Below are 14,065 nucleotides of genomic sequence, written 5' to 3' on the forward strand. Positions count from 1 at the left end.
CTTAAGGTATATTTACTGAAAGGCAATTCTGGCTCCTTGATTAAACACAGATTTTAGATCCTCTTCTTCAAGGAATAACCCCCCTCACCAAACACTGAGCTTCATACAAAGCACAGAAACCTGAAGCAGACCACATCAGATGGAGGCAAAATCTATTTGAGTAGACCTGTGCAACAACTGCCCATGCACAGCTGTACACACTTCCAGCTGTGTCACACCAAACACCAGAAGTACTTTACAAGCTTTGGCACTTAAGGGGAGCATAACAGCCTAGGTTATGTCCAGTGAGGTCTTGAGGAGGAATTCCTTTTATCTTCTTCTGGAAGGCAACTAGCGGCTAATAATTGTTTATTCATCAATTTAAAAAGGTGGTTTTAAAAAGTGAGACTAAGTCAGATAGGAGATTGAGCTAGAAAACGAAAATGACCTATCAGAATCTCTAATGGTCATCAAAGCATGCAACTGAAAAGTACAGAGATGTTTTTAAGAGCTAGAGTTACGGCAATGCCATAAGCTCCATGCTCATTTTCAGAGACATCATTTAATGACAGATTGCTGTAGCGAGTATTATTTTTGACACAGAGAAAGCTTTCTTATTTGTCTAACATTCCAGCCCTGAGAGTGAGAAGGATTGGATTTGGAATTTTTTTTTTTTTTTTTTTAAATTAAAGTAATTTGCATCATATTCCAGTTGCACTGGCTGATGATTTTATATATACGAAATATATAGATACAATTAATTTTGTAATCACATTCAAGTGTTGTGATTGTTTTCTGAAACAGACATTTCCTTACGACAGCTTCAAACTGTTCAGTAATTAGAATGATGGCTTAGCTTTCTAAAAAGAACAGAGATCTGGTAAGAACAACAAAACTCCTACACTCCTAACAACTCTTCTTGTAAATGTGAAAATAAAAACAGAAATCCAAACTACTTTTAGGAATAGACAAGCAGTAGGTTAGTGTTAGACGCGTTTTAGAGTGGCCAGGGTGCAGGCTGTGCATTGATTTGAATATCCCTGGAATATCTAGAGAACAAACCCAATTTCAGTCCCTCTGAAAACAGCAGGTTTTATTTAGCCAGACAGGATGAGGTACTATTCTTCTCCAGATGACCTCTGCTTTCAAAGTGAAAGGGCTTAGTCCTGCTTCTAGGAGCATCAAAGCAGTATCACAACATAAAACAGGACATGTCACAATACAAATCTTCCTTTGTTTCATACTGATATTGATTTTGATTTTTACATGGTGGAAAAAGAGAAAAATGAGACTTTAAGCTAACAAATATCAAACCATTTCCATGACAAAATAATATTCCTGTTGAAACCCACAAATTATGACACATTTAATTTTATTCTGCTTTTGCCTCTGTTCAGGATTAATTTTCTCATTCAGTTGTCATTTTAATGTAACTTCTACCACTGAGCTCATCAGAAATTATTTTTTAACTAGCAAAATAATGGTATTTTCACAGTATTAGTAGTAGTCATATTAATAAGTCAGAAACTAAACCATTAATGGAAGAAATGGTAATATACTGAACAATTTAATTTAATCAATGCCTAAAAAGTCATAAAGCTGATCTTCCCATCCTCTGACCATTTCTCCCTCAATAAAGGGACCACAGGTGATGGATGCAGCAGAGGGAACAGCTTAGTAAAGGCACAGAATTAAAACAAAGAAGAACCCACAAATGTCAGAAAGAACAAAACCCAGAAAGACAACACAAGAAAAACCAAGCGCTACATAGGACATTAAAGGGAAAAATGATCCACAGGAGAATGGCAACTGTTACTATGAGCTTCCTACAGCTACTTCTGCCTTTGGATATTTTTAAAAAATTTATTAACCTGACAGCAGGAAACTTTATACAGATTGCCCCCTGACAGGGTGCCAGCTTGGTATAAGCTGTGGCTACCTCTTTGTTTAGCATAAGGAAATCAAGAGAGGTGTTAAGTGGTGCCATGTGCACACATTTGGGCAAATCTATCTTTGCCTCCCTCTGCCTCACCTGCATATTTCCATGGAGAACTTGCTTAATCATCTGAAGTCCAATAGAAACATCCAGTTCTCCTTCCTTCTCTTTCCTATGCTTGCTTCCTTTTCAATGCAAAAGTGTCTGATGTATTATTCATCTCAAAACACAAACGGGCAAAGATCTCAATCAAAGAACATAATAGTTCTTTCACAAATTACCTGTTTACTGCCTAGTAGCCAGCAAGTCCCCTTTGAAACAGCCAGCCATTTATGTTGCTTTAAAACAAGTTTGTTGTTATTTTTATAACTTCAAAAACAGGAAGAAAGATTAACTGATTAACAATGAACTGTTTGTCATTCAGTCATACCAATGACATAGTACAATTTTATTCTTCTTTTCCTTCCCTCTCTAGCATTATTCTGTATATAAATACAGAAAAACAGACTTCAAGCTTCATTTAAGAAACACATAACATACTTACTCAAAAAAAAAGAAAAGGGAGTAAAGAAATAATTAGAAATTCATGAGAATAACCCCTTTCAAAACCCCAACAATTAACTTTCTTCATACTCAAAATAGGTTTTGTTGTTTGTTTGCTTTTTTAAAATAGGCTGTGTCACAACTAAGCCACAGCAATAAGACTCAAATTCCCTTGCTAGTATGGAAATAAATAAGGAGGGGGCTGCAATATTTGCCCTACATCAGCCCAATATTGCTTTCATCAAAGGTTAAAGAAGTAAGACTCCGGCCTCCTCAGTTGGAATATAACTGCTAGCGTCAGTACTACCACTGCCCAACCTACAGGCAATACCTGGACACAGCAGAAACACTAAGCTAAGGATAGATTTTCTGTCTTACCATTGCATTGTGCTTTGTGTTTAAATAGTCATAACATCTTTTTAGGCTTTAATGGGCATTTACTGCCCATTCACAAGTGCATCCCCCACTGGCTTAAAAATGCTCACATCAAATATATCCTTCAGAAATAACAGTCAATCACACAGCCAGATCTTCAGATTCTTTGAAAACTTATTTGTTAATCGAGCAAGACACCACTACATTTTTAGAAAATGGATTTACAAGCCTGTATAATGACCTGGTTCTGTAAACATGCCACCCATTTATGTTCCTTGCTGACACAGTCTTTGTAATGAAATAGTGCTCCCCATTCAGAGATTACTTGCTTTAATGTAAGTATCACACACTTAAGCGCTAGCAGGATCAGTCCTATGGCACTTACAGATGCATGGATAACTGATAGCGTCTCAGAACAAAGCATCCACAATGTGGAAACTACCCAATATAAGTATATGAGTAGAGAAAGTATCTTTAAATGCAGATTAAGCATATATCAAATGTTCTAAGCATATATCAAATATTCACTGCATCTAAAAGAAGGCTCTGATTTTAATATTGAGACCATTTGGACCATGAACTTCCCTAGGAGAGTAGAAATATTCACTAGAGCTTTAAAATGCAGTAAGAGAGACAAACACATGGTGCTTTCTTTAACTGAATTGACCAAACCTTATCAAAGCTTTCCTGATGGGCAAAGAAGCCCTTAAAATTTGAGGATATAACCAAAAGACTGAATCTTTATATGCAGATTAAGCATATATCAAATGTTCATTGCATCTAAAAGAAGGCTCTGATTTTAATATTGAGACTATTTGGACCATGAACTTCCCTAGGAGAGTAGAAATATTCACTAGAGCTTTAAAATGCAGTAAGAGAGACAAACACATGGTGCTTTCTTTAACTGATTAACCAAACCATATCAACCAAACCTTATCAAAGCCTTCCTGATGGGCAAACAGGCCTTTAAATTTTGAGGATATAACCAAAACACTGAGAATCGTCCTTAAATACACTGATGAAAGGAAAGCCCTTAGTGTGAAGGCCTTTTTTCCCCCCACAGGCTAGATACGCTGTTAATGACGATAATGTGAGCTTCCTCACAGCAACCTGGCAATGACCTCTGCTCTGACCTGCACAGACCACTGTCTCAAGAGGTAAAAGACAATTGAGTCCTTTATCCTTTGGAACTGAAATTGCTCCAGTGTTATAAATTCTAATCTAAGGCAACTCAGATTAAAAAGAAGAAATGGCGTGTTTCCTTACAGAGCAATACAAAGGATCTGCTAGCAAAACACACTGAGCTAGCAACAACTTCTACCCTGTTCCGCTGCAGCAGGTACACGTAAACTCATATAGAAAGCTGCATGCAGTTCTGAAACACGGGTAACACCACACAAAAACAAAGTCCCAAAGCCAACACAGGGGTTTGAAAATGAACCCTTGTTTATGGAAATGTGTGCAGATTCATTTAACTCCCATACCCCTGATCTGTATTTCAAGAATATGCAGCATTGTGGAATAATAGAAAAAAAATAAAATAAAAATGTGGTAGTGAACCAAGTGAAACCACACTCCTCAGATCCAGCACAGGAAGCATAAAATTTAATTTCACTGGAACAAAATTTGTCAGAAGAAAAAAAAAAACGAATCCAAAAAACCCAACAACGACAAAAAAAACACAACAAACCCAACCAACCACAAAAAAACATTACAAGTAATTTTTTTGCTGTCTTGCAATTATTAAATAGGAAACACTTGTGCTCTACAATTATAGGCTTGATCTTGCTCTGACTATCTACTTACAGCTTGCTTTATTTCCATAAGTTTGCTGTTAAGCACTACAGGCTCAGCCTCAAAGACAAACTTTTAACAACACACTAAAATTACCTTAACACGCAAGTGCATTCCTGGCTGTCTTTTTACCATCAGCTAATTATGTCACAAATTACCTTCAATTAAGAATTAATTAAGGACCAGATATAACTCCAGGAAAGCCAGGCTTAGTCCACAGGGGCTTTTGATGCTTGGACCAGCCACTTATTTCCCAAGATTTCTAGTGCACAGAGAATTTTACACACACCATATCCCTGGTGTCAATAGCAGCTTTTGAATCACAGACATTATAATATTACACAACTAATCATGAAGAGGGGGGAAGACTCCTACTGAGGTTTTCTCAAAAGAGAACTTCATAACTTGTTCTAAACCTATTTGAAGATATTGTATAAAACAGCAAATAGGATTAATTAATTTAGGATCAAATCCCATTGTGTTTATTCAAGTGAAGCTACTACTTGGCATTAACAAAAGCTTTCTCTGTAAGAGCTGTGTCTTCTGGCCTGGCTTACTATTTTGAAACACATTGCAAAGTAAGAGAAGCTCATCAGGAATGTCAACAGCCAGACTCAGTTTCCCTGTTTCTTAACTACACCACAAATAAAATAGGACATAGCACACCACAAACATTTTAAAGATTAAACGATACACCGTAAAATCTCTTGCAAAGGAACTTGGCCTCATGCTGCCCCACAAAACTGGGAACTCTGTAACTGAAGTACTGTAGCTGTGCTGAACTCCATACTTCAAAGCTGTGCTTCTGAGCCACTGTGTTTCACTATACTGTCCTTTACCAATATTTTGCACTTCAGAAAGTATTTTTCACCGTGATTTTTATTCCCTTCTTGTTTCACATGATTTCAGCATTAAAAAAAAAAAAACAAACCAAACAATAAATTCTTTTGCACACAGGTATGCAGATTCCAAAAAGTCCACTGATATAAACCCACCAGAGGAGGATTACAGATGCAAACCCCCAGACGACAGAACAAACTTTTCTTTAAAAAAACAAAAAAAAACCCCACCAAAACAAACACCCAAAACAAACAAAAAGCCCACAAAACAAGAAAACCAACCATAACAAGCAAACAAAACAAACAAACAAAAATCCCCAGCAAACCCCCAAAACATCAAAAAACAAATCAACCATCACAGAAAGCAAGTAAGCATCCAACAAGCAAACACAACCCCTCTAATCACAGCTGCTTCTGTCATCACTCACAGGTAACAACTGCCCTGCAGTGATAAAGTGTATCTTCCCAGACACCTGTGCACCAGTTTCAGATGGGAAGTATTTCAGATCATCAGAAACTTATCCCAGCTTGTGCTGGTATTTGAGACCCAAGGACACACAGCATTCACCTGCTTTGTCACTGACTGCAGAGCACCCATAGAAAGAAAGAAAAGTTTACTGCATACATTCCTAGGTCAAAAATAAGTATAATTAATTGTACTCCTGTCTTTTTCTCACCTGCAGCAGGGATTATTGCTGAAGAAGTACCCTTCTTATGATTAATTGTTGAACATCATTTCTGTATCCCACATGGCAAGTCTAATGAAAGTGTCTATTTCACTATCACTCTAGAGCATCCAAATGACAATGGTTCAGAAAATGTCTTGTCTTTTATTACAGGACATGCCTGATCTACAAACACACATTTCACTACCCTCAGATTAAAAAGTCCTTTTTTGTTATCGTTGTTGTATATGCCTTACTATATTTAATAGATGCATCCTAAGCATTTGAGCAAATCAAATACATAAACTCAGCTGAAGATATTTACACTGCTCTAGACAGCTAATATCCCTCTGAATTTCAGACTTTACAATTCTTTCTGGGATGAAAGGGCTAAAACAATTATTCTATGCTTTTTGAACATTCAAACTACTAATGGAAATTATGCTTTCCATGGAAACAAAGATTACTAAGAGGGTGCTTAAAAAAGGATGTGATATGCAGTAATAACCATTACTGAAATCCAGAAATTATTTTTTTTAATTTTCTTCTATCTGTAGAGAAGTTGTTTAGTAAAATATTTTGTGCTGTCTCTTTTAGTAAGAGGTAAAGACCATTTTACAAGAAAACAGCATGTATTCTTTTGTTTTAAAGAAAAAATACATCCCTTAGCTCTTTCTGTAGCTGGAATACTGAAATGTGAACACTGCTACAGATTTCCTTACAGATTATGAAATCAAAACTTAAATCTTTGAAAATGGGCTCTCAACCTCTCTCCCTTGAAGCTGCATTCCCTTAAAATAACATCTTCCCCCCCACCCCTCCAATTTCCACCTATAGGATCAATTAAAATAAGGAAATGCTCCATTTCTATTAAGGTTTGTCTCAAGCCAGAAACAGAAATAATTAAAACGAACTCCTATAGGAGAGCAGCCCCTCTAAACCCAAAATGTCACTATGTACCATATAGTGCTGCTCCAGCTCAGACATCTATCAACATCTATCACTCAAACACGCGCCTCAACAACTCTGCTCCCTTTTCAGATTAGAGATCAGAGTTGCTTGAGTTGGCTTACAGGGTGTCACCCGTTTGAATGACAGATGTCTGTGTTGGAGTGCCACTCTTGCTGCTTTTGTTTTGGTTATGCTTATCTAGCACTGTGTTGAAATATTGAAAAAATAAATTTTAAAAATTAAAAGGCAATTCCTCTTTTCATAGGCATTAGAAGAGATACTAATTTAAATTCCAAAACCATTAGCTCCATGTGCAGTACCCTTGGTAGCCTTTGTTCACTCAGAGCAGTGTTTTCTATAGGAATGTTTCAAGCTCCTTTTAGCCAGTTTTATCACATAAAATAATAACTTTTCAGTGTAATCCAGCCTTAGAAAAAGCTGGCAGCATATGAGACACACCAGTACCTACCATGATAAACCTCAACAAACTACTCCCCTATTTATTTAACATGAGACATCATGGATTAAGAGAAAATATAAAATGCCTGCAACTTGCATAGAATAAGTTCATTGTTGACAAAAGTTTTCAGCAGTGATGCTGTCATTCTGGTAACCAGTTGTAATGAGAGCAGAGGGTTGAATGCCTTCACACTTCAGACTGCTCCTTCATACATAGAACAAAATTGTGTGAACAAGAAAGAAAAGGAGAAGGGGGGAAAGGAAAAAAAAAATTAAAAAAAAAAAAAAAAAAAAAAAAAGAAGAAAAAAAGAACCAAAACAGAGGGGGATTGCTCTTCCGGACAACATGGTAGCAGTGAAATGAAATACCTAGACAGACTTACCGAAGAGCTTGCTGGGAGTGTCCTCGCTGTCATTTGATTCCACAGGCGCAAGCAGGGGCTCATTCAGCTCGTTGTCTGAAGTAGCTGCCTTGTCCTCACCTCTCAACTCTGCATTCATTTCACTCCGCAGTGACAGCAAGGGCTTACTGACTTGTCCAGCTATCATTGGATCCTAGGATGGGGGGGGGAAGGGGGGAGGGGGGGAAAGAGTGAGGGGGGAAAAAAAAAGTGGCGGCTTTGGTGTGCGTATACTCTCTCTTCCACTCCCTCTCTCTCTCACACACACACATTCAGTCTCTCTCTCTCTCTCTCTCTCTCTTATCTCTGGCTGCTCCTGCTGTTATTGCTGGCTGCAGTCAAGTGAAGAGCTATTACAGATCCAATGAGTTTTCCATTACTCCCCACCCTATTAAAGCTCAACTAGCATGTGAGAGATTCAGGATGCTTTGGAGAAAAACTTCTATGAAAGCAACATAACCAACACAGCTTTAATTGTGGGATGTGCGGTTTGTGTACGTTTTTACACCTCACCCTGTCCTTAACGTAGTAAGAAAAGAAATTCCTCTATGCTCCACCGTCACGGAAGAGGAGCACCCTGTGAGCGCTCCGCAGTGATTTAAAGAGGCATCCTCAGCAGTACAACATTAACAACATCACATACAGAGTTTCTAGCATTCCAGCATTTCTATGAAAGCACACAGCAGCAAAGAGCCATTTCATTACATACATTCAGAAGAGACACAGGTTTCTTCTAACTATTCCTGTCTTTGGGATCCTATGCTCCAAAAGTCCATAAAAAACATACAAACACACATTTTTTCTTTTGAAAATAAAAAACACAGAAACCATTTTCTTTTTAAAGATAAAATTAGGGAGGTACTTACACACAGAGTTTGCAATTATTCTTGTGTTTGCGACATTATATTCCCAGTAAAACATTACACACATTTATACTATTTTTTTTTTTCCTTGATGATTTGGATCTGTTTTATCTTCTGCTCACTGAGGACATTTGGGGGTCAGGAATTATTTCCCAGCACACTCTATTATTCCGTTTGCAAACTAATAGGCATAATATCGTGACAGCATGGAAAGCAGCATGAAAAAAAAAAATACTTTAAAAGGAGGTAAGGAACAAGTGACCTTGTTACGCTCTCTGGCAGCTATTTATTGCAAAGTTCATGCCTAAATGGTTCTTATGCAGAGAACAGGTGACTAGCGAGCAAGTAGGTTGGTTAGCATGTTTCCTCTGTCCCGTCCTCACATTGGTCGATGTTTGCCTATGGGTTTTTTAATGTATTCATGTCTGAAAAGTGAATTTGATATGACACATGATAATCTATGAAAATGTTAATCAATACAAATAGTTTAAGCTGTCATCAAATGCACTTCTTTAGTCAATACTCACATCGCTGAAAACAATGTCACTGTCACCAGGGCTTAATTTGCACAGCACTTAAATATTGGACTCTGTGCATCAATGCACTCCTCTTCAAATACTGTAGGTAAACACATTTTCTCCCTATTTAAGGCTGAAGCACTCAGCACGCATTTAGCTGAGCCGAATCCTCCCTTTTGAATACCTTGATAGGTCCACTGGAGGGCAAAATTAATACTTAATTGAATCTCACAGTCATCAAAATAATCAATACTTTTTTATTATTTATTCTTTACAGTCTGTTGACTGTTTCAAACCGCTGAGGGAATGGTGGAAAGGATTCATGGCTTTGAAACACTGTCATTTAACAAGGTAATTTTCAGTGGGGCATTAGGGGTTGTGAAACATATAATAAAACAAAAATGGTGGCTTATAATAGGAAGAAAGAAAAGAATTATATTTCTGCCATCTAACAAAACAGGATAAATAAAAAAGCAAGTGCAAGAGGGAAAGGGAGAAAGGAGGGGGGAGAGGGAGAGAAAGACTGGCTTTTGAAGGGTTTTATCATATCAAGAGCAGAGCTGAGCTTTCATAATGCTGACATTTCTCATCCTGACAATCCTAAACAAGTGGAAAGGATGAGATCGCAGATATCATCTTTCATCACATTCCCCAGCTTAAGAACCAACATGACAGCTTCTCTCCCCTTTACACTGTTAATTACTAAATAAAATACTGCTCTCTGTCAGCATTAGATTATTGCAGATAGCAACCACAAACATTACTCCATTGTTTTGCCTTGCCTTTTTTTTTTTCCTTAAACCAGTGATACCTACCTTGAACTCTTCAGAAAATAAATTAGGCTTGTGTCTACATATTGTAAATATATGAAACATAATCAATTTAATCAATGTGGTCAATCCATGTTATTGTCAGGCTAAATTGCTGGTGATTTATTAACATTGCATTTATTGTATTTATTAGCCAGCAACAATCCGAACATTTCTTAAGGTATTTCTGGGGAGGAAAGAGAAGTTAACAGATTTCTTTTGCCAATGCTGTATAAAACCCTCTGACTTGTTTTGACTCATATTCATATTGCATTATGGACAGTCATTTAAGGAGGGATTTATTTTTTTTTGCTTGCTTTAATACATGAAATTGTGTATTTTAGCATATTTTTTGCAGCTAAAGGTCACTGTGAACACTAACAGAATAGTTTCAATGTCTGGGCTGCTGCCCTCAAGTCACAGGTATTTAAAATCTGCATCAAGAGTCGTTCCCTAATAAAAGTGAATAGGGACAAAGTTTTACCCTATTCAAAGTATTTTGAGGAGGGCAAATGCTGGCCACTGAGTTCCACTGCTAGTCTGAGAACCAACAACAACTTAATGGAGGATGCTGAATCTAGATTAAAGTCTCAGCTGCCAAATTTTCAAGTTGAATACACCAAAAATGTAGGATATGTGACAACACTAGGAGGAACTTCAGCCCTTAGATATCAATGAATTCCCAGCAACTGCAGTGGGGCCAGGGTTTTACTTGTTATGCACATCAATAACTTGGTCTCACTTGGAGTATTTTGTTCATTTCTGGTTAGCCCATCTAAGATAGATGTAAAGTAAGAATGATAAAGAGCTAGGAGATAGAAAAGACTGGGAATGTCTGCAAGGAAAAAAAAAAAGGGGGGGGAGGGGCATGAAACACATTAGAAAAAGCATGATCAAAGTATATAAAAAAATAAGTGACAGAAGAAAAAAACCAAAAACTCCACAAAGATTTGCCCTACCCCATCTGAGGAGAAAAGGGACTTCCACTGGAATGGTAAAGTCACAAATCTAATAAGATGGTGGAAACCTGTGGAACTCATTGCTGCAAGGTATCACAGAGACCAACACTGAAGTGAGCATCAGTAGTCACTCGCATGGCTGGGTAGACTCCAGGCACTGAATTCGAAGCAGCTTGGCAAACTGAGCCAAGGACTATAAGAATTGAAATAACAAACTGCTGCCCCCTCCCCTCAGATGGCACCAGAACCTGTAGTTAACCCCCAGGGTAGCTCCCTCTGTCAAGTGGTGAATGAATGACAACTTTCTCTATAAAGCAGATGGATTAGATACTGTCTAAAATTCTAGTCTACATGAAGACTAAATAAATCACCTAAATGATGGGTTGAAGGAAGGTTTGTTTTCTTCAACACTATACTGTTTTAAAGATGGGCATTTTGTAACTTAATGTTGTCTTCAGGTCTTCAATTGCTTTACATCCTTAAGAATGCATCTCTTCTGCAATGAATAATGCATGATTAAATATAATTTTTATTAAAAGTATAATAACTTCTAATTCTAGTCCTTGAGAACTGGAAGGGTTATTCCTATATTTCCCCATAGCCTGCCTCAAAAAACTCTGGAGTAGTTGCTATGCCAAGTTGCAGGCCCAGCAGCCTTCTCCTCCTTCTCTGCCTACCTACAAAGTCCATCCCAGAAAGGACTCACAGCCTTGGATAGGATTTATTGAGGCAAGGAGGTGCCTGCACATCTTTGGCAGATAATCCTGCCCAGATCTGTTCTCTGTGCCCTAGACATCTGTGGGGCTGAGGCTCAGTATTTGCTTTTTGGAAGGTATAAAAGGCCAAGTTACACTTTGCACATAATACCGGATCTTCCATTTCCCCACAGACATACAAGTCGAAGAATGCATAACAACCAGCAGGATGAACTTTGGAAAAAGTGTTTAGATGCTTTAAGTAAGAGGTAAGAGTGTGCAAAAAGGGTCATAATGCTTCAGAATTTCAGATGACAAAACCACGCAAGCAAAGTTCTAGTTAAGTGAGAACTAAGGAATTACAAACCCCCTGTTCAAAATGCCACACAAGTAGTGACAAACTTTACATGTTTCTCTTTGCAGATGCTCACGTATCTTGTCATCTTTTTCTTGGCCAGCTAGCACTAGTGTTTTCAGCCTTGCCTGTTCTCTGTGAGATGTCACTGACAGTTTTGTACAGCGAGTGGTCTTCCTTGCTGTATGTCCCCCTCAAGGATGGCTAATACCTCCTGTAATTCAGGTCCAATACCTGCTACACCTCTGCTCAGCTCTACCACTTCCCAACACCTTAAACTGTTTGCCTTCATCTAACAGTAGAAGTCATGCGGATTTGCAAATGCAAATTACACTTCTGGTAATGCATCCTCTTTTAAAAGTTAAAAATCTTTATCACCTTCTCTGCAGCACCTCATGAAGTGCAGGAGAACATTTGTCACTGTTTTAAAAGCTTTGTCTCTGCACTTTAAGGGTAAAGGTGCAGTTTCTAAGCAAAACTATTTAGTAATCAAAGACAGCTTTTTAAAGGAAACTGTATGGGGTTTGTCTGAAGTATGCCCTAGACGGAAGTTTAAAAATCATGGAACAAACTACTTCTATTCTTAGTGTAGGACTTGGATGATGATAGGGCTTTATAAAGGCTTCTTGCACTGGTTTAGCTACTAGTCTAAACTTTGTATTTATAATGGCACCATAAATATTGTTGGTCTAGATTTTATGACTTTAATTAAGAGGAAAAGTAAGATCCTTTGTTTTGTTTTTTTTTATGTCCTTAGTTTGAAATTACATTCCACAGACTATTTATCTCTTGGAAATGTACTTGGATTCAACTTTCTGATGTTTTCAGAATATTAAATAAATCCTGTCCCCTCCCCCCTCCTAATTTTGTAGGGACTTCTGAGATATACATAGTGCATATGTCTGAGCAAGCACTCCAAATATACTACCAAGAAACATAAAATTTATACTGCTTATACACTCATATATTATTCTAATGCTTGTACCAAAAAAGTTCTCAGATTGTGGCTTTTAAAAATTTTTAATCAGGACTGAACACCATCATAACCTAGGATAAAGCCATTCCAAGATGTAACTTATCTTACAGTTTTTTAGCAAGAAATACATTAAAAAGACTCTATTGGAGGGAAAGGTTAAGATTTATTTTGTGTCAAGTACCAGTGAGATTTAGGATTATGTTCTTCTTAGGAACTACTCATTCATTTATCTTACTGCTTCTAAAGGTATTCAATTATATTCTTTTTTTCCATAAATAATGATTTCTCATGGACAAATGTCTTGACATTTTTTTCTTCTTTAAGCATTAGTGAAAGCAAATAAAACAATTTGCTGATATTTTCATCCCAATCTATCCACAGTCTGGCTTATGCAAACTACTTTGAATCAGCCTTTTGTGCACTGCTGGCCTCCAACCCTTGCTACCTGCTGGCTGTCATTTCTCTGGAAAAAAGTTAGAGAGGAATTTTCTCATTTTCTTCACAGCCAGCTGTACCACCACACTTAGATGGATGTTTCTATACACAAAAACAAACAAGACTGCTGATATGTGATCATTGATCTCCTCTCACTACTTTGATCTTGTAATTTTATTTACAGTGTTGCATACTTATATTATCTGTATTACTCATATTTAGCTTACTAAAATCTTCAGCATTGCCTCCCCTTCCTCTTACAGGAAGCCCTGATATTTCTAGCTCTTCTCACTCAATATGAATGTTATCACCCAAACCAGTCTCCACTTGTCTTCAGCTAGAATGGTATTTATGCTCCTCATGAAAATCTGTGACATAAAAGAGTTGTTCTCTCTTCTCTCAATACTGTCTAAAACTACCTGAAGGGAGTTTGTAGCCAGGTGGAGGTTGCTCTCTTCTCCCAGGCAACCAGCACCAGAACAAGAGGACACAGTCTCAAGCTGTGCCAGGGGA

General features: G+C 37.5%; 1 protein-coding gene across 2 annotated transcripts in view; it reads right to left on the reverse strand.

Annotated features, from left to right (window-relative positions):
* POU6F2 (POU class 6 homeobox 2) overlaps nucleotides 1-14,065 on the reverse strand; it is a 290,005-nt gene that overhangs the window by 258,022 nt on the left and 17,918 nt on the right. For both annotated transcript variants that reach the window (XM_068156860.1, XM_068156859.1), the window contains exon 2: nucleotides 7,925-8,096. In XM_068156860.1, the coding sequence (XP_068012961.1) occupies nucleotides 7,925-8,096 (172 nt within the window). The remainder of the gene's footprint in view (nucleotides 1-7,924; nucleotides 8,097-14,065) is intronic.

This window comes from Melanerpes formicivorus, unplaced genomic scaffold, assembly GCF_026170545.1.
Source record: "Melanerpes formicivorus ecotype bairdi unplaced genomic scaffold, bMelFor1.0.p_v2 SCAF_35, whole genome shotgun sequence".
NCBI lineage: Eukaryota > Metazoa > Chordata > Aves > Piciformes > Picidae > Melanerpes > Melanerpes formicivorus.